At 41.2% G+C, this 19688-nt stretch overlaps 1 protein-coding gene across 1 annotated transcript in view; it reads right to left on the reverse strand.

Moving 5' to 3' along the window:
- LOC133131614 (uncharacterized) overlaps positions 1 to 19333 on the reverse strand; it is a 91616-nt gene extending 72283 nt beyond the window's left edge. The window contains exons 1-6 of the mRNA XM_061246985.1: positions 19028 to 19333; positions 18613 to 18793; positions 16894 to 17601; positions 14186 to 14896; positions 12782 to 13519; positions 11740 to 11892 (exon numbers count right to left, since the gene is read on the reverse strand). Coding sequence (XP_061102969.1) covers positions 11740 to 11892; positions 12782 to 13519; positions 14186 to 14896; positions 16894 to 17601; positions 18613 to 18793; positions 19028 to 19333 — 2797 coding nt within the window. The remainder of the gene's footprint in view (positions 1 to 11739; positions 11893 to 12781; positions 13520 to 14185; positions 14897 to 16893; positions 17602 to 18612; positions 18794 to 19027) is intronic.
- Between the last annotated feature and the right edge of the window lie 355 nt (positions 19334 to 19688).

Here is a 19688-nt window from a genome sequence, read left to right on the forward strand (position 1 = left end):
CGTAAGAAGAAAAATATGTGGTTCAGAGAATGAGCAGCCATGCTTGTCAGTAGAGGAGTCTGAAGTCGGGGGACTTAGATTTAGGGTTTTAAGGAGCAAGGTTAAAGTTCTGACTGAGAATACCCCAACCCTACAGGGGAGGGGCACAATGCCTGGCTAAAGAAAAACAAAAATAAGGAAAACGGAAGGGACGTCAATACCGAAAGAAAATTAAGAGGCTTCAAGGGCCTTCCTGAGGATAACACAAATAACTTATCGAATAGATTTAAAGGACTGACTATAGAGGAGTTAAATGATGAATTACACTCAGCTATTAGCTGGATGTCCTTTGTAAATCCCTTAAGGCGCCGCGGAGAGGGGCACCTGAAGAGGGTGTTGAGATGGTGGCAGGCTTTAACGTCTGGCTTGCATGAAATCAAAGTTTGGAGGAAGTCAAGGAGAGATTATGAAACTGACACAGACACCAGTGATGAATAGGTTCATTAAAAACAACATAAGGGCTAGTGTTTTTCCACTCATATATTAAGATGGGGGAAATTCCCAAACCAGAGGGGCCCATGACATAAAATATTGGGGACAGTTCTTTTGAGGTATGAGAAAATGACAATTGGAAAAACAGAAATAATTAATATGATCATTAAAAAACAGGTTATATAAAAGATAAATGTCTTCCCGCTTGACATAATGGGGGCATTTCTTATCAAAAAAGGTACACTTTTGTATACAAAAAAGATATAAAAGGGATAAGTTTTTAGACCTTAGAGCAGGATCCCAGAATTTGGCTTCAGAAGATATCTACGAGCTGTTGAAGAGAGAGCAACGCAAGACAGTCAAGCTGGAGTGGCGCGCTCCCTCTGCGCGCCACTCCAGGATATGGATATGGAGAGAGGAGTGACGTACGTGGTGCGGACTCAGGTGAAGAAAGATCCACGCAGAACAATTATAACCAAGCTGGAGTGGTAATTATAATCTATATTACTTGTAGAAGTAGGAAAAGTAACATATTATAAGTTTACTTTTATATATCTTTTATTTCTTATTAGGATACTATATAAAGTATAAAAATGTAGAGAAATTATCATATTTAGATAAATATAATATTATAGGAATAGTTTCTTTTTAAACGTCAAGAAGGGGGAGCTATAGGATAAGGCTAAGGCCAAAGAGGATGGATATAGGAAGGGTGTACCTTGATTTTTAAACATCGTGGTGGAAAGGTAATTTAGAAAGAGCTAAGAGGGGTATATGTAACTTGCATGTGATTAGCAAACTGCAAAAGATGATATGTACACTGTAATCTGTATAACTCTATTCTTTTGATTGATTATAATAAAGTATATCTTACTATAATCATATGTGATAAAGAGTCTTTAAAGGAATACATTGAATACAGGACATCGATTACCAGATTTGCATCACACCCTTCACTTCGAGACTGGGCTGGAAGTTCAGTAGAACTTACCAGGGCTCCAGGACGTTCGGAGTACTTGAGTTCGTCCCCGAGACACCTCATTGTGAGGTACTGCTCGTGGGAACGTGAGGTCTGAGCTCGGCAAGGGGTCCGTGGCTCACGACATCCCCCCCAGCAGTACAATCCTCAGCTCTGAAAGATGGTGTTCCTCCCCTGTCAGGAGAGAAAGAATTTCATTTCGGAAACATATTCTTTCAGAAAACTGTTTGATGATTATCATGCTTTATCTCAATTTTGGCAAATATTACATTACATTAATGGCATTTGCACTCTTATCAGACGCTCTTATCCAGAGCGATGTACAGTTGATTAGACTAAGCAGGAGACAATCCTCCCCTGTAGGGTTAAGGGATTTGTTCAAGGGCCCAACGGCTGTATGGCTACACCGGGGATCGACTTTGCGTGTCCCAGTCTTGCATCTTAACCACTACGCTACAGACCACCCTATAAATATGTATAATTAAATATGGTCTTCAAAACAGTTTTCTTACTCTTGAGAAAAATGATTGGATTAAAGAAAAACATTTGATTAAACTTTTTTTTTTTTTTACATATTCTGTACAGTAAGAAGGATCTTACCATCATGAACAGTCATTACACCAGCTGCCATATCAGCCCTTCTCTCTTTGTCCAGCTTCCTCTGTCAAAGATAATTAGTTTATTACATTTTGAATTGATAAAATCTTATTTGTTGTCATGTTTGATGCTAGGCAGCACGGATGGTGCAGTGGGTAGCACTGCCGCCTCACAGCAAGGAGGTCCTGGGTTCGAATCCCCGTCGGCCAGGGCCTCTCTGTGTGGAGTTTGCATGTTCTCCCCGTGTCTGCGTGGGTTTCCTCCGGGTACTCCGGTTTCCTCCCACAGTCCAAAGACATGCAGGTTAGGCTGATTGGAGAGTCTAAAATTGCCCATAGGTATGAGTGTGTGAGTGAATGGTGTGTGTGCCCTGCGATGGACTGGCGACCTGTCCAGGGTGTATTCCTGCCTTTCGCCCAATGTATGCTGGGATAGGCTCCAGCCCCCCTGCGACCCTGTTCAGGATAAGCGGGTTCAGATAATGGATGGATGGATGGATGTTTGATGCTAGGCAGCACGGATGGTGCAGTGGGTAGCACTGCCGCCTCACAGCAAGGAGGTCCTGGGTTCGAATCCCCTTCGGCCGGGGCCTCTCTGTGCGGAGTTTGCATGTTCCCCCCGTGTCTGCGTGGGTTTCCTCCGGGAACTCCGGTTTCCTCCCACAGTCCAAAGACATGCAGGTTAGGCTGATTGGAGAGTCTAAATTGCCCATAGGTATGAGTGTGTGAGTGAATGGTGTGTGTGCCCTGCGATGGACTGGCAACCTGTCCAGGGTGTATTCCTGCCTTTCGCCCAATGTATGCTGGGATAGGCTCCAGCCCCCCTGTGACCCTGTTCAGGATAAGCGGGTTAAGATAATGGATGGATGGATTTATGTTGTATTTATTTTTACGTTTCATTTTCATGTCATGTTTCATGTTTAGCTCTTGTTACAATTTATTTCTTAGTCTTGCCATGTAACATTATATAATTTATTCATGTCACAGTTTGCAAACTTATGTCACAATTTATGTTGTCTCATGGTATGTTGTTCTGTTCATTATTTAGCATTTTTGTGTCTTTCTGCAAACCTTGCATTCATGCTTTCTCTCTCTCCCTCTTCTCACTCTTCCCTAATTGTTTCAATTTCCCTTGTTGCCTTACTAATCTACTAACGCTAGATCAGGATTGGGTAATACTAACATTCTAACCATGTGTTCATGTTTACCTTATGTTTCTTGTTCATGTCATTTACTAATTTACTAATGCCAGGGCAGGATAGGTTTATTACTAACGATTACTACTTATCTTGTTAACTTGTCAATCCTCCACCCCTGATTTCCATTCGCATGCTGCTCTCAAGCTAATTGTCTACACCTGTCCACACCTGCATATAAGCTCAGTTCCATGGCAGTTGCTGCCTCCTGTTTGTCAAGCTGTTGGCTGCCTGTTGAGAGCAAAGCCTGTTTATTGGCCATTGTTATTGTCTTCTGTTTTGTTGACCATTGCCTGCCTCTACCACAAACTTTGCCTGCTGTCTTTGTGCTTTTGCCCTGCAGAGCAGACTTCGTTCTTAATTCTTGTGCTGTCATCGACCCCCGAGCCTGCCTGCTGTCCGTCTGCACCACTGCCCCGCTGACAGCTTTCCTCGTTACTGGACTTTTTGCATGGTTTACCGATTTCGAGACTGCCTTCTCCCTCGGTACTATACTTTGGTTTTGGTGAATGAACTTCGACTACGCTCACTGGACGTTCCCTGAATAAAGCCCTGACGGGACTTATTTATTATCTCTTGTCTAAGTCATGCATTTTTGGTCCAACCCCCCCCCCCCCCACACACACACCCGTCTCATTTGTATTTAGTATGTTCACCCAACTTCTGTTGATAGTTAAAATATTTCGGACCCAAAAAATGTGCCACATTTCAATAGGCTTTTATCCCTGGACTAGATGGATAGATATGGATAGTTCACCTTCTTAGGTTTCAGTTGTAGTGCATGCAGTTGGTTGACAGTTGTCTTGTGCCATTTTAGATATTTGATACATTTAGAGAAGCTTCTGGCAACCTGACAGCTTTACAATGAGCTTTAGATGCATCAGTGGGTTGGTGGTTTAAAGGAAGGAAATACACCTCAAAACAAAGCTGAACTATCCCTTAAGGTCGATGTTCAGTGTTTTACCTTTGTGCCTTCGTGAAACAAATATGATGACCATTTTGTGATACGCACTTGGAAAACCAACATTATTTACCATCATGACATTAGACATTTTAAGAAGTAGACAATTCTCAGTTTTAGTGCATACCTGTAGTTAGTACATACTTAACAGAATTTGAATTGAGTTCATTGTCACCAAATTCAACAACCACAGCTTTTCTCAGTAGCTTTGGTATCACATAGCTGCCATTGCAAAGACACAAAAGATCACATTACCTCAATACCCTATACATTTGAATGTAATGACCATTATGTTTGATCAACCCATCTACATTATGGCCCTTGGTTTGACTTATTTTGTAGATGAGACAAGTGAAAACATTGAGTGCTGTAAGTTAGGTGTGAATATTTATGTATGCAATTTACCAAAGCGATTTTGAATACCTGACTGTTGGGTTGAATAGATAAAAATATATTTCTACCGGACTGACACAACTCCCTCGCAGTTTTTCAAATTCAGTTTGAGCGTTCTGTTGTGGTAGTGCAGCCAATGCTCCCACAAACAAAATGTCCGTATTGTTTCTGTATAACCTTTACTTCAGGTCATGAGGAAAAGTGAACTTTGAATGTAGGAGTGTTCCGTGAGGTTTACTGTTAATACTGATACTGTACTTTTGAAACCTGTGCAGGGAAAATCTGTATAGCACTAAATGATTGCAAGAGTGGCGATGTCCCATTGGGAAATGTAATGTCGGTCTCAGTTTTCCTATTGGCTATGCAGGCGGTGACGGGGGTGTGATATAGAGCGAATGAAGAGGGAGGAAAGGTGAGAGCGTCTATTGCTTTCTTCAAACCGCAATGCTTCTTCTACATTCATTATAGCTGTAATGTTTCCTGTAACTACTGTATTTATTAACACAAATATTGCTATTATTCCTGTCTTTACCGACATGCCACCTATATCTCACCTGGCCTCTGATTTCAGTGGACTAACCTGCACACCAATCAAGATTTAATGTCAGTGCTAATTTACCTGAGTTCCACCCTCCCACCAACTATTATACTGAAGGTAGAACATAAATCTAATCTGTCCCACATTCAATATTTATTTTACCTGCTTAAAGGAGTAACATGGTGGTTCGTCACACTTTCTGGGTTTGTATATGCAATTTGCACTGAAGGCACTGAAGAAACACAATGAAAGTATTAAATACGTCTGTTCTTTAGTTTTGGCAAAGTAAGCGTATTAAGGAGAACAGTTCACAGCTTAAACAATGTGGACACCCAGTCAGCCATAGCGCCTCTCATGGAGAGAGCAGACACAGAGGTTCTACTAACTCAGGGATGGGCAAGGCCGGCCATACCTGCTTCTGGACTTCAGACCTTCTGCTCTTAATCATTTAATTAGCCCAATCATTCATATGATCTGTAATATTTAGCAACATTCCATGGTATAAACAGCAGCTGATAAATGTTCTTGTCTTGAAACATTTTATTGTGGTGTAAGTTACTAGTGAAGCAGTCGTGGAGCATATGTCTAATGGCTGATTGAGCCTAACTGGAGGCAGCAGAATTCTGCATACACACTGGCCCTCCAGGACTGGAGTTGCCCACCACTGTATTTACTCAGGTCAACACAGTGGTTCTCAACCTCAGTCTTCCTGTGTATACTGGATTTTGTTCCAACCAGAGTAGGAAAAAGAATGTGAACAAGTGGTTCATTTTTCATAGTTGGGCATTTAGAAGTATTATTTACCCTCTTAAAAGTACAGGTGGTATTCCTAACGTCAAGAGAGGAATTACAGCAACACATACCCTCAAACCACAACACGTTTTATCACACCCCTTCTCTGGGAATGCGCTGACATTGAAACGCCACTGGCTGTGGCAATTCCAACCAATTTTCAACCAATGAGCTTGAAATACCAGCCTGTCAACTGTATATTTTGAAATGCTAATTTAAGGACTATGAACACAGGCATGTCAGTGAGCCTTTTTTCAATCATAGGAAGGGATTTACAATGATCTTGTAATGTTTTAACACAAAAATCTTACCTATCGTACCTTGAAGCCACATTATGTCAGTGATAGCTGTGAATAGCATGAAGAGTAAACATCCTATGTTCACATTGTGCAAAGCTGCAGTCCATTACAGTGTAGGTAACATGTTTTTTAAACTGATCATATTAGGTGAGTCAATATGCTCCTAATCAGGTTGTTCAACACGGGTATCAGTTCACTGACGTGATTATAAAAGGAAGTTCATGAAATTGAAAGTGATAAACTGAAAACAATTACAAAAAGACAGTGATATGAATTTCCACAACAAAAATATCTAAAATCACAAAGAGATAAAGAGCTATTGTATATATACAGTGTTGTGAAAAAGTGTTTGCCCCCTTCCTGATTTCTTATTTTTTTGCATGTTTGTCACACTTAAATGTTTCAGATCATCAAACAAATTTAAATATTAGTCAAAGACGACACAAATAAACACAAAATGCAGTTTTTAAATGAAGGTTTTTATTATTAAGGGAGAAAAAAACCTACATGGCCCTGTGTGAAAAAGTGATTGCCCCCTAAACCTAATAACTGGTTGGGCCACCCTTAGCAGCAAGGGTTTGCGATACCTTGCAATGAGTCTCTTACAGCACTGTGGAGGAATTTTGGCCCACTCATCTTTGCAGAATTGTTGTAATTCAGCCACATTGGAGGGTTTTCTAGCATGGACCGCCTTTTTAAGGTCATGCCACAGCATCTCAATAGGATTCAGGTCAGGACTTTGACTAGGACACTCCAAAGTCATCATTTTGTTTTTCTTCAGCCATTCAGAGGTGGACTTGCTGGTGTGTTTTGGATCATTGTCCTGCTGCAGAACCCAAGTTCATTTCAGCTTGAGGTCACGAACAGATGGCCGGACATTCTCCTTCAGGATTTTTTGGTAGACAGCAGAATTCATGGTTCCATTTATCACAGCAAGTCTTCCAGGTCCTGAAGCAGCAAAACAGCCCCAGACCATCACACTACCACCACCATATTTTACTGTTGGTATGATGTTCTTTTTCTGAAATGCGGTATTACTTTTACGCCAGATGTAATGGGACACACACCTTCCAAAAAGTTAAACTTTTGTCTCGTCAGACCACAGAGTATTTTCCCAAAAGTCTTGGGGATCATCAAGATGTTTTCTGGCAAAATTGAGACAAGCCTGTTTTCTGGCAAAATTGAGAACTGAGCACCCTGGATTCTGTTCTACTTAGTGAGAAACTGGCACTGAACTCTGATGCTAGGCCATCCAAGCACCACTGCTGACACTTAGAATTCTTTGAAGAAGCAAAAGGGAGGAGGAAAATTTCTTAACTACTAAAGTCTTTCTTGTTTGCTGGGCAGATGCAAAGGAGATGCAGATTTCCTGATTGGACGATGGTATCCCGATTTGGTTATTTTTTAGCTGGCCAAACTCATCTAAAAAACAACCCCCCAGTTTATTCATTTAGTGACCGCATACAGTGGGGGGAAGGCAGGCCATTGCTGATTGGTGCAGAGTCAATCACCGTCTGCTTCTGCATACAATGTATCAATATCACCTGCACTGCTGTGAGAAAGAAGCCCACAATATGGCTCCTTAAATCAACTGCCTGCTTGACTGGCTCAGTGCTATAGACAAGAGCCATTCATTCTGCTGTCCATCACTAAATATTCCACATCTTTAATTTGAATACATACAATTTGTACATTAACTCAATTTAACATAGACCTAGTTATATTTAAATCATAGATTATTTTGTAATAAAAAGATAACTGTGGGAGATTGGTAAAATTTTAAATATGAATTGAGTGAGAGGAGTTTGAATGGGCTATCTGTAATGTGTAGGCAGCTCATTTCTTCCCTACTCACAAAGCAACCTTCCCTCCAAAATAGTAACCAATCAAATAATCCCTGCATTCCCTCCAAAATAGTAGCCAATCAATCAAATCCCTGCATCAGGACTCCTTCGCATCTGCCCAGCAAAAGCAACTTTCCCTCCAAAATTGTAAAGTACTAAGTGTCAAATGTCTGTATTGTTTCTGTATAACCTGTACTTCAAGTCATGAGGAAGAGTGGACTTTGAATGTAGGAGTGTTCTGCAAGGTTTACTGTTAATACTGATACTGTACTTTTGAAACTTGTGCAGGAAAATTTGTATAGCACCAAATGATTGCAAGAGTGGCGATGTCCCATTGGGAAATGTAATGTCGGTCTCAATTTTTTAGTGAACTAATCTGCACAACAATCTAGATTTAACGTCAGTGTTAATTTACCTGAGTTTTACCCTCCCACCAACTATTATACTGAAGGTAGAACATAAATCTAATCTTTCCCACATTCAATATTTATTTTTTAAGAGATCTGTTGAACCTACTCAAAGGAGTAACATGGTGGTTGGTCACACTTTCTGGGTTGTAACAAACTAAGAAGTTTGAAGCACTGTTTATGCACACTAAGGGAGGGTAAGTGCACACTTTATAGTTCTGCACAGCTTGTATCCGCTGCTAAACGATCATGCCTATGAATTAGCTACACATTTGTATGATGTGCTTTCACCACTTTGTGTGGGTAATGCAGTGTTAAATTACACAATTTAAAAGCTAGGCTAGTTCCCATTAACATGTCTATAAGGTTTTCCATTATTGTTAGCGTGAAGCTAATCTATACAGCAGTTAAGCTAACTGTACTTCTGTGTTGTTTGGTTACCTGTGATGAATAGCAGGAGTTGTATTTGGTGTTGTATGTGTTGTATGTCATCAGAAAAGCATGGCCAAATATGCAATCTTGGTTAAATTTGACTGTTTTTGAAGAAGCATACCCTAACAGTGTGTTTAAATGCCCCCTGAAAGGTAGATAGTTTATTTAAGGTGGTGTTTCTGGGGAGAGACGGTGGAAGGGCAGCAAGGGCGGGTAAACAGGCAACAGGACACAGTTTAGGTGAAGTGATGTGAGAGGGATCTCCAGATCCTATGATATTGGAGGGAGGAGAATGGTCGTGTTAGTCCTCACCTGCAGCTTCAGTCTGCAGGTTCTGTTATAGGCTGCACATGTGCAAGGAGTCTTGAGGCTGATTGTGGCCCAGTGTGTCCTCTGCCATAAGGAGCTGACCATGGCCCTGCATTCCAAATGTGCTTGTGGCTGTCCGTGGTACGCCTGATTTGCTCATTTGTCTCTTTTGCCACCTAAGGGGTGTGTCATCACAGAACACAGAAAATTATTTTGAGGCTATAGGTACAAAAACAGTTTAATTGGTTGAAAACACAAGAGGAGTAAAATTATGGTGGAGAGAGTGAGGAGGCTGGTGAAAAGGGGAAGAGCTGTTTCTTTGGAAGTGATGAGTCTCTCTGTATAAGGGCGAGCAAGGGAGGACTGCTGGTCTTGGGCTTGGTCTGGGGTTCATCCACAGACCAACAGACAGACTGCATGCATGAACCAGGATCTTGAAAAGATACTCCGCTGCCTGGTGGAGAAGTCTCCTGCCTCCTGGGTCAAATCGCTTCATGGATAGAGTATGCCCATAACTCGCTCCCAGTCTTCTCCTCGGGTCTCCCTTTGCCTGTTCTCTAGGGTACCAGCCACAGCTCTTTCTGGAGGAAGAGAGGGAAGTGGAGGTCCCAGCTGCTGGACTCTTAGTCCGGCGTGTGCAGCAAGCCTGGAAAAGAGCACCACCCTTCTCCAACATCTGACTGAGATTAAGACGTTTTGCAGACTGCTGCCACAGAACTGTACAGGCAGTGGTATAGGAATATTATCACAGCTACAGGGTGTTGTTCTGTGCGCAGGGGAGGGTTGTAACCCCCGTCACTGTGATAAAATTACAGTATACTGTACCAAGTCCTGAAGTGAGTTATTGATTTAATAAAACAGTTAACACATATTAATATATAGATATTATAGACACAATCCAATTGAAAGTGTTTTTTATTAACAATGTCATTACAAAAATAATTTACAAGAAAATAGTTCCACAGATAGTGCTGGACAGTTGCTATGCAACATCAGTTGTTCAGTTTGCAAGCTACTGTGAGTGAGAAAACAAAAGTTTAGGCATTTATTATGTTTATTTATACATTCACATTGTGCAAACACTGAAAAACTAGTTCATTTTATTATTTGGTGAAGGTGCATTGCTTGGCATTGCAGAGCGCTGGTCTGCTTTCTCTGGTCCACTGATTATGTCTATCACATTTGTAGGAACCACATTTCCCACATTCCCACAGGACAATTCCACTATGTCCACCCCGCATGACGTCTAGCTCGGTTCAGCCAATCCCGTAATAGCGGGAGCAATAAACTTTCCCGTATAAGAGCAAAGTATGTTCTCGGGAAGTCTTTTCTTCCCACTTTTCGACGCACCCTTTTTGGCCATTCACTTCAGCTCATCTGCTCCGAGACTCGGACAGAGGCTGAATGCTGCACAGCGCACTACCAGGCCTACGGACACAACTAGTGTTGAGTAGGTTTCATTGGGAACTGATTTAGCAAAAAGGCAAGAAGTGCACAACACTTATCAGCACCTGCTTCAATCTTCCAATGCTCTGCACAGATATCACAAAAATACTTTTATTGAAAGCAAACAAAGGTTGAGGTTAGAATTGTAGAATCTCTTCCCATCTTCAAGCGCAAACTGAAGATGCACCTCTTAAGCAGCACCTCTCCCTGTCCCTCTGTACCTCCCTGTAAACCAACATTTTTGTCTTTCTGTGATTTACTTGTGTATCAGGATGTTTTAGTTTGGCTAGGTAAGCAGTGTTTGGCTAGTTAAGGGGTTTGTTCATAGTTTTGCATGTTGCGGTTTAAAAATAAAATAAAAAATAAAAAATCAAATAGGCCCTGGTCCTTATCTTTGTTATGTAGGTAGTAGTTGAAATTGTACTTCCCTCTAGGGTCTTTCAGTGCACTTATCCCTGGTTATGGGTATGCATTTTGTTGTACGTCGCTCTGGATAAGAGCGTCTGCCAAATGCCATTAATGTAATACCACCTGCACACCAGAAGCACTGCAGATGATGGAAAGAGCAGAGAGATGTCTCTCATCCTGTAGCCTGTGTGCAAAGTGAGCCATTGTGAAGACCCAGTGCTGCAGTAACCAGGGGAACCCAGCAAGACCAACTACATCCTTCCACAGAAGACTCCCCATCAGTCAGCTGATGACATACTGTAGCCCAGGTTCAAACCTGCATGTTCCTTTAACTGCTAGCCAGACACACATACAGAGATATGTGATATTGATCTTGTATATGTAGACAATCCACATCACACAGCTTTCAAAATACATCAGTGATATTTGGTATGTCCATAGCTACATTTTTTTCAAAATGGGCAAAATTTTGGAAAATAACTGTAAATAGGTTATGAAAATAATTGGAAATGTATTAAAAACTATGAAAAACAAATGTACATTAAAATGTGTTAGGTTGTCAGAAAACAATTGATGATGAAGTAGTTACACAATGTACCACGTGGGGGCAGTGCAGAGCAGTGTTTATGGTGAAGTGTGGCTTTCCTCTTCCAGTGTCCCCATGTCACCCATCTCTGAGTCAGTCACAACAGAACTCTTTGTTCCGTATCCAGATGATGCTGAACTCTCTGTTTTTCCCCTTTTCAGCCACCATGACACCTTCTCCTTGGACTCCCACACAGAGCTGCCTGCTTCAGAGGGGGGTGGAGTCCCTCCATCCACTGTAACACAACACCATCAACAAGCTCGGTTACATTCAAACTCATCTGCATTATATTCTGTTACATTTTTCATTTTCAGTGACTGCTGCATCATGAATATTTTTCAGATATTTTTGATTCACATAATTGAGATTTGAGTTCATGGTGTGATTTAAGATCATTATGTGGTGTATGGGTATGTTACTCATTTGCAGATTCACAAGCATACTGTATATTAAATTAATCCAGATTAGAAAATGTATGTTTATGTTTCTCCAGATGATTATTAAATTATTATTATTGAGTACTGAGTACTTTATGATGAGTACTTCAGTATGCAAAGTACAAAGCATTAAGTATTAGCTTGTGTACTCATTCATTCATTAATTATCCTAACCTGCTTATCCTGAACAGGGTCGCAGGGGGGCTGGAGCCTATCCCAGCATACATTGGGTGAAAGGCAGGAATACACCCTGGACAGGTCGCCAGTCCATCGCAGGGCACACATGCCATTCACTCACACACTCATACCTATGGGCAATTTAGACTCTCCAATCAGCCTAACCTGCATGTCTTTGAACTGTGGGAGGAAACCGGAGTACCCGGAGGAAACCCACGCGAACACAGGGAGAACATGCAAACTCCACACAGAGAGGCCCTGGCCGACCGGGATTCAAACCCAGAACCTCCTTGCTGTGAGGCAGCAGTGCTACCCACTATTATATAAACTGTTTGAAAGAGTGTAGAAGCTTTTTAACATATAGTAAAATTGTTAGGTGGACAATACATGATAAATTGGTCATTGTTAAATCATTGTACTGTGTATATGTGAGTGTTTGTTTGCAGACTTGAAGCTAAACTGTATTTGATGATGAATTAATTCTGTAGGAGTATGATGAATAAAACTCACATGAAGGAGGTAAAATGTCATTGCTGCTTCTCCTCTGTCTGAATGGCAGTGTGGATCCCTCTTTCGCTGAGTCAACGACAACCGCTGACATCCTCTCTATCAGCTCCTCTTCTCTTCTTCTCCATTCCTCCTCAGTAAATGAGGCCTGTTTGTTTCTCTCTCCTACAGGGAAGGGAACACCCCCATTTCTGACATCAATCTCCTCTATCTTCTCCAGCAGCTCTGTGACCTGAGTCCCATCAGCCCTGTTCTCATTGTTGAGAACATGATACCTGTTCCCACATTTCTCTATGAGCTCTTGGAGGGCCCTTCCTTCAGTCTCAATGTGCTGCTCTATGGTTGTATCTCCCAGCCAGTCTCCCCTGGTGAACAGCACTAAAGTGTGTCTCCAGACTCTCTCACTGAGAAGCTCCAGGTGTTCCACCACTGATGTCCTCTCTGTATCTCTGAATGCTGAGCCCACATCAATGACCAGGAAGAGAGCACAGGGTCCCGGGGGACACAGAGACACACTGCGCACAATCTCCTGTTTATCCAGCTCTGCAGTGTACATCACAGGATAAGTACTCCTCCAGCCTGGTGTGTCGACCACAGTGACCTGTCTCCCAGCTACTGCACCCTGTCTCTTCACACACTGTGCAGTTCTTATTCCAGACTCAAACTCCTCTCTGCCCAGGATGGTGTTTCCTGATGAACTCTTCCCCCTCCCTTTCGCCCCCAGCAGCACAATCCTCAGCTCTGAGAGACGGTGTTCCTCTCCTGTCAGAGAGAGAGAACAATTTTTATGTAGGATTTTGTAATTTTTTTTTTTTATAATTCATGCAATATTTTGTTAAACTTTCTATTTCTGGAATAATACATACTATGTAATAAATGTAATATCAGCAAATAATGAGCATTTATGTTAAACAGCAATCATTACACCTTTCTTTATGGATTAGTTCATACCCACATAATTGAAAAGTCTAATGTATCTTATTGTTGGAATTTTAAAATCAGCTTGAATATGTATTTCTATGTCCAATGTTTTTGGACATGAAATGATCATATTCACGCAAATAATTAACCAAATGTTTTTGGTTGTTTACTTAATTTCAAATTACTGATGGCCAACAATGCCATTACTACTCGAGGTCAAGGAGATAACTGTTATGAATACATTTTTACAGATGAAAATGGCTTGAAGAAACACTAAGAGAAGAACGAGCTCAGATAAAAGTTCTAAGTGTAATAAACTTAATTAAGCACAGTGTTTCCACAATTTGTGCCATTACTGTACATCTCTATGGAATACGACTTTTCATTGGTAAAATAGACCTTGATAGAAAATTATTGAACCGTTATGATTAATCATAATTATCTACTGTAATTCATCTAAAATTGATTTTAATGAAAATAACTAACCCTCAAAAAGTGCTCTGAGAGTCTTCCTCTGTTTCTGAACCTTCATCATCCTCTGTTTCACTTGTTCTTCCACTGCCCTCCTCTTCTCTTCCACCTCCTGTAGAAGCATTCTGTCTATTTCATAGTGAGAGCCACCATGCCCTGCCATCATCTCCTCCATCTTCTCCAGCAGCTCTGTGACCTGAGTCCCATCAGCCCTGTTCACATTGTTGAGAACATGATACCTGTTCCCACATTTCTCTATGAGCTCTTGGAGGGCCCTCCCTTCAGTCTCAATGTGCTGCTCTATGGTTGTGTCTCCCAGCCCGTCTCCCCTGGTGAACAGCACTATAGTGTGTCTCCAGACTCTCTCACTGAGAAGCTCCAGGTGTTCCACCACTGATATCCTCTCTGTATCTCTGAATGCTGAGCCCACATCAATGACCAGGAAGAGAGCACAGGGTCCCGGGGGACACAGAGACACACTGCGCACAATCTCCTGTTTAACCAGCTCTGCAGTGTTCTTCACAGGATAAGTACTCAACCAGCCTGGTGTGTCGACCACAGTGACCTGTCTCCCAGCTACTTCACCCTGTCTCTTCACACACTGTGCAGTTCTTATTCCAGACTCAAACTCCTCTGTGCCCAGGATGGTGTTTCCTGCTGAACTCTTCCCCCTCCCTCTCGCCCCCAGCAGCACAATCCTCAGCTCTGAGAGACGGCGTTCCTCTCCTGTCAGAGAGAGAGAACAATTTATATTTAGGATTTTGTCATTTTTATAATTCATGCAATATTTTGTTAAACTTTCTATTTCTGGAATAATACATACTATGTAATAAATGTAATATCAACAAATAATGAGCATTTATGTTAAACAGCAATCATTACACCTTTCTTTATGGATTAGTTCATACCCACATAATTGAAAAGTCTAATGTATCTTATTGTTGGAATTTTACAATCAGCTTGAATGTATTTCTATGTCCAATGTTTTTGGACATGAAATGATCATATTCACGCAAATAATTAAACAAATGTTTTTGGTTGTTTACTTTATTTCAAATTACTGATGGTCAAACAATGCCATTACTACTCGAGGTCAAGGAGATAACTTATGAATACATTTTTAGAGATGAAAATGGTTTTAAAAAACACCAAGAGAAGAAAGAGCTCAGATAAAAGTTCAACAATTTACTCCTCATCAGGAGAGTTAACAGACATTCAGCTCTGAGATGAGCAGCTCTCTGTACATTGGGAGTGGTGAGTACTAATAATGAAATTACATCCATAACAGGACATTATACGGGTGGGCTATGGGTTACATCTATAGGCTCCCTGTTGTGCAAGACATCTTTGTTTATACCACCATGTGTGATTCAGTTCAATACATTTCTACTGCCTGAAATGTCAAATCATAAGTCTTTTATTACCGTTATGAGAATATCTTGAGAATTACAAATATTCATAAAATAATTGTAATGCAAAGAGGAACATCCTTTAAAAAAAGGCATGTATGCTATGGGGCTGCGGTGTGGCTCATCCTGCTAAGACTGTGTTCCAGTGTGTGGATGCACCCCACAGTCTGCTGTCAAACCCTGACTGTGCAGAGCACACTGTGGCTGGCAGCTCCACAGGGCAGTGTGTAACTGGCAGCAGCAGGGAGAGTTCAGTCAGTAGGAGTTTCTGTGTGTCATCATGCATTAGCAACTGCCTCTGGTCAACTGAGCGTCTGCAACCTAAACACTCTCATGAAATGAGCTGCTCCTACACAACAACTGTGGAAGTTAAAGAAGTTGGTGGCTGGCAGCACACACTTTAAAGAGAGCGAACGCTTCTCTGCACTCTGTTTAATCGAGGTGGTTGTAGTGATGAGACTGGATTATGAATGCAACTGGGAGAAAATAAATCTGAGTGAAAATGATATTAACTACTGACAACAATTTCCTTGACTGGTGCTTCATCATGCAGTAATCACATCAAATATTGAAATTTTTGTAATCGACAAGTGGGCCTCTAATCAACCAATCACACCTCAGTGTACACCACAATAGAAAGTTAGGAGAACATAAAGACAGTTTCTTTTTCTTACAGTGCTGGCACTAATTATGGAAACACTACATTTCGGAAAAAAGTTTTGATAATTAATGCAATATTTTGCTAAACTTTCTTTTTCTGGAATAATAAATACTGTGTAAAAAAATTAATATTAACAAATAATTTGCATTTATGTGAAACAGCAATCATTACACCTTTCTATATGGATTAGTTCTTCCCACATCATTGAAAAATCTAATGCATCTTATTGCTGGAAATTTTACAATCAGCTTGAATATGTATTTCTATGTCCAATGTTTTTGTACGTGAAATTATCATATTCATGCAAAGAATTACCCTAATTTCTTTGGTTGTTTACTTTATTTCTCATTACTGATGGTCAAATAATGCCATTACTACTCGAGGTCAAGGAGATAACTTATGAATACATTTTTAGAGATGAAAATGGTTTTAAAAAAACAGAGAGAAGAAAGAGCTCAGATAAAGGTTGTAAGTGTAATAAACTTCATTAAGCACAGTGTTTCCATAATTTGTGCCATTACTGTACATCTCTATGGAATAAGACTTTTAATTGGTAAAACAGACCTTAATAGAAAATTATTGAACACAGTTATGATTCATCGTAATAATCTACTGTAATTAATCTAAAATTGATTTCAATGAAAATAACTAACCCTCATAAAGTGCTCTGAGAGTCTTCCTCTGTTTCTGAACCTTCATCATCCTCTGTTTCACTCGTTCTTCTACTGCCCTCCTCTTCTCTTCCACCTCCTGAAGGAGCATTCTGTCTATTTCATAGTGAGAGCCTCCATGCCCTGCCATCATCTCCTCCATCTTCTCCAGCAGCTCTGTGACCTGAGTCCCATCAGCCCTGTTCTCATTGTTGAGAACATGATACCTGTTCCCACATTTCTCTATGAGCTCTTGGAGGGCCCTCCCTTCAGTCTCAATGTGCTGCTCTATGGTTGTGTCTCCCAGCCAGTCTCCCCAGGTGAACAGCACTATAGTGTGTCTCCAGACTCTCTCACTGAGAAGCTCCAGGTGTTCCACCACTGATCTCCTGTGTATCTCTCTGAATGCTGATCTCACATTAATGACCAGGAAGAGAGCACAGGGTCCCGGGGGACACAGAGACACACTGCGCACAATCTCCTGTTTGTCCAGCTCTGTACTGTCTTTCACAGACACCATACACCAGCCTGGTGTGTCGACCACAGTGACCTGTCTCCCAGCTACTTCACCCTGTCTCTTCACACACTGTGCAGTTCTTATTCCAGACTCAAACGCCTCTCTGCCCAGGATGGTGTTTCCTGCTGAACTCTTCCCACTCCCTGTCTCCCCCAGCAGAACAATCCTCAGCTCTGAGAGACGGCGTTCCTCTCCTGTCAGAGAGAGGGAACAATTTATATTTAGGATTTTTTAATTTTTATAATTCATGCAATATTTTGTTAAACTTTCTATTTCTGGAATAATACATACTATGTAATAAATGTAATATCAACAAATAATGAGCATTTATGTTAAACAGCAATCATTACACCTTTCTTTATGGATTAGTTCATACCCACATAATTGAAAAGTCTAATGTATCTTATTGTTGGAATTTTACAATCAGCTTGAATATGTATTTCTATGTCCATTGTTTTTGTACATGAAATTATCATATTCATGCAAAGAATTACCCTAATTTTTTTGGTTATTTGCTTCTTTTCTCATTACTGATGGTCAAATAATGCCATTACTACTCGAGGTCAAGGGGATAACGGTTATGAATACATTTTTACAGATGAAAATGGTTTTAAAAAAACCCAAGAGAAGAAAGAGCTCAGGTAAAGGTTGTAAGTGTAATAAACTTCATTAAGCACAGTGTTTCCATAATTTGTGCCATTACTGTACATCTCTATGGAATAAGACTTTTCATTGGTAAAATAGACCTTAATAGAAAATTATTGAACACAGTTATCCATCCATCCATCCATTATCTGAACCTGCTTATCCTGAACAGGGTCGCAGGGGGGCTGGAGCCTATCCCAGCATACATTGGGAGAAAGGCAGGAATACACCCTGGACAGGTCGCCAGTCCATCGCAGGGCACACACACCATTCACTCACACACTCATACCTACGGGCAATTTAGACTCTCCAATCGGCCTAACCTGCATGTCTTTGGACTGTGGGAGGAAACCGGAGTACCCGGAGGAAACCCACGCAGACACAGGGAGAACATGCAAACTCCACACAGAGAGGCCCCGGCCGACGGGGATTCAAACCCAGGACCTCCTTGCTGTGAGGCAGCAGTGCTACCCACTGCGCCATCCGTGGAACACAGTTATGATTAATCATAATAATCTACTGTAATTCATCTAAAATTGATTTCAATGAAAATAACTAACCCTCATAAAGTGCTCTGAGAGTCTTCCTCTGTTTCTGAACCTTCATAATCCTCTGTTTCACTTGTTCTTCCACTGCCCTCCTCTTCTCTTCCACCTCCTGTAGGAGCATTCTGTCTATTTCATAATGAGAGCCACCATGCCCTGCCATCATCTCCTCCATCTTCTTCAGCAGCTCTGTGACCTGAGTCCCATCAGCCCTGTTGTCATTGTTGAGAACATGATACCTGTTCCCACATTTCTCTATGAGCTCTTGGAGGGCCCTCCCTTCAGTCTCAATGTGCTGCTCTATGGCTGTGTCTCCCAGCCAGTCTCCCCTGGTGAACAGCACTATAGTGTGTCTCCAGACTCTCTCACTGAGAAGCTCCAGGTGTTCCACCGCTGATCTCCTGTGTTCCTCTCTGAATGCTGAGCTCACATCAATGACCAAAAAGAGAGCACAGGGTCCCGGGGGACACAGAGACACACTGCGCACAATCTCCTGTTTATCCAGCTCTGCAGTGTACTTCACAGGATAAGTACTCAACCAGCCTGGTGTGTCGACCACAGTGACCTGTCTCCCAGCTACTTCACCCTGTCTCTTCACACACTGTGCAGTTCTTATTCCAGACTCAAACTCCTCTGTGCCCAGGATGGTGTTTCCTGCTGAACTTTTCCCACTCCATGTCTCCCCCAGCAGCACAATCCTCAGCTCCTCCCCTTTCAGGAGAGAAAGAATTTCCATTCAGAAACATATTCTTTCAGAAAACAGTTTTGCTCAATTTAGGTAAATATGGCCTTCAAAATAGTTCTTAGTCTTGAGAAAAATTATTGGATGAAAGAAAAACATTTTATTGAACTTATTTTTTTTTACATTTTCTGTACAGTAAGAAGGATCTCACCATCATGAACTGTCATTACACCAGCTGCCATATCAGCCCCTCTCTCTTTGTCCAGCTTCCTCTGTCAAAGAGAATTCATTTATTACATTTTTAATTGATTCAATTATATTTGTATTTCGTATGTTTACCTAACTTCTATTGATATTGTGTTGAAATATTTCAGACACAAAAAATGTGCCACATTTCAATAGGTTTTTA

This window comes from Conger conger, chromosome 6, assembly GCF_963514075.1.
Source record: "Conger conger chromosome 6, fConCon1.1, whole genome shotgun sequence".
In the NCBI taxonomy this organism is placed as follows: Eukaryota; Metazoa; Chordata; class Actinopteri; order Anguilliformes; family Congridae; genus Conger; species Conger conger.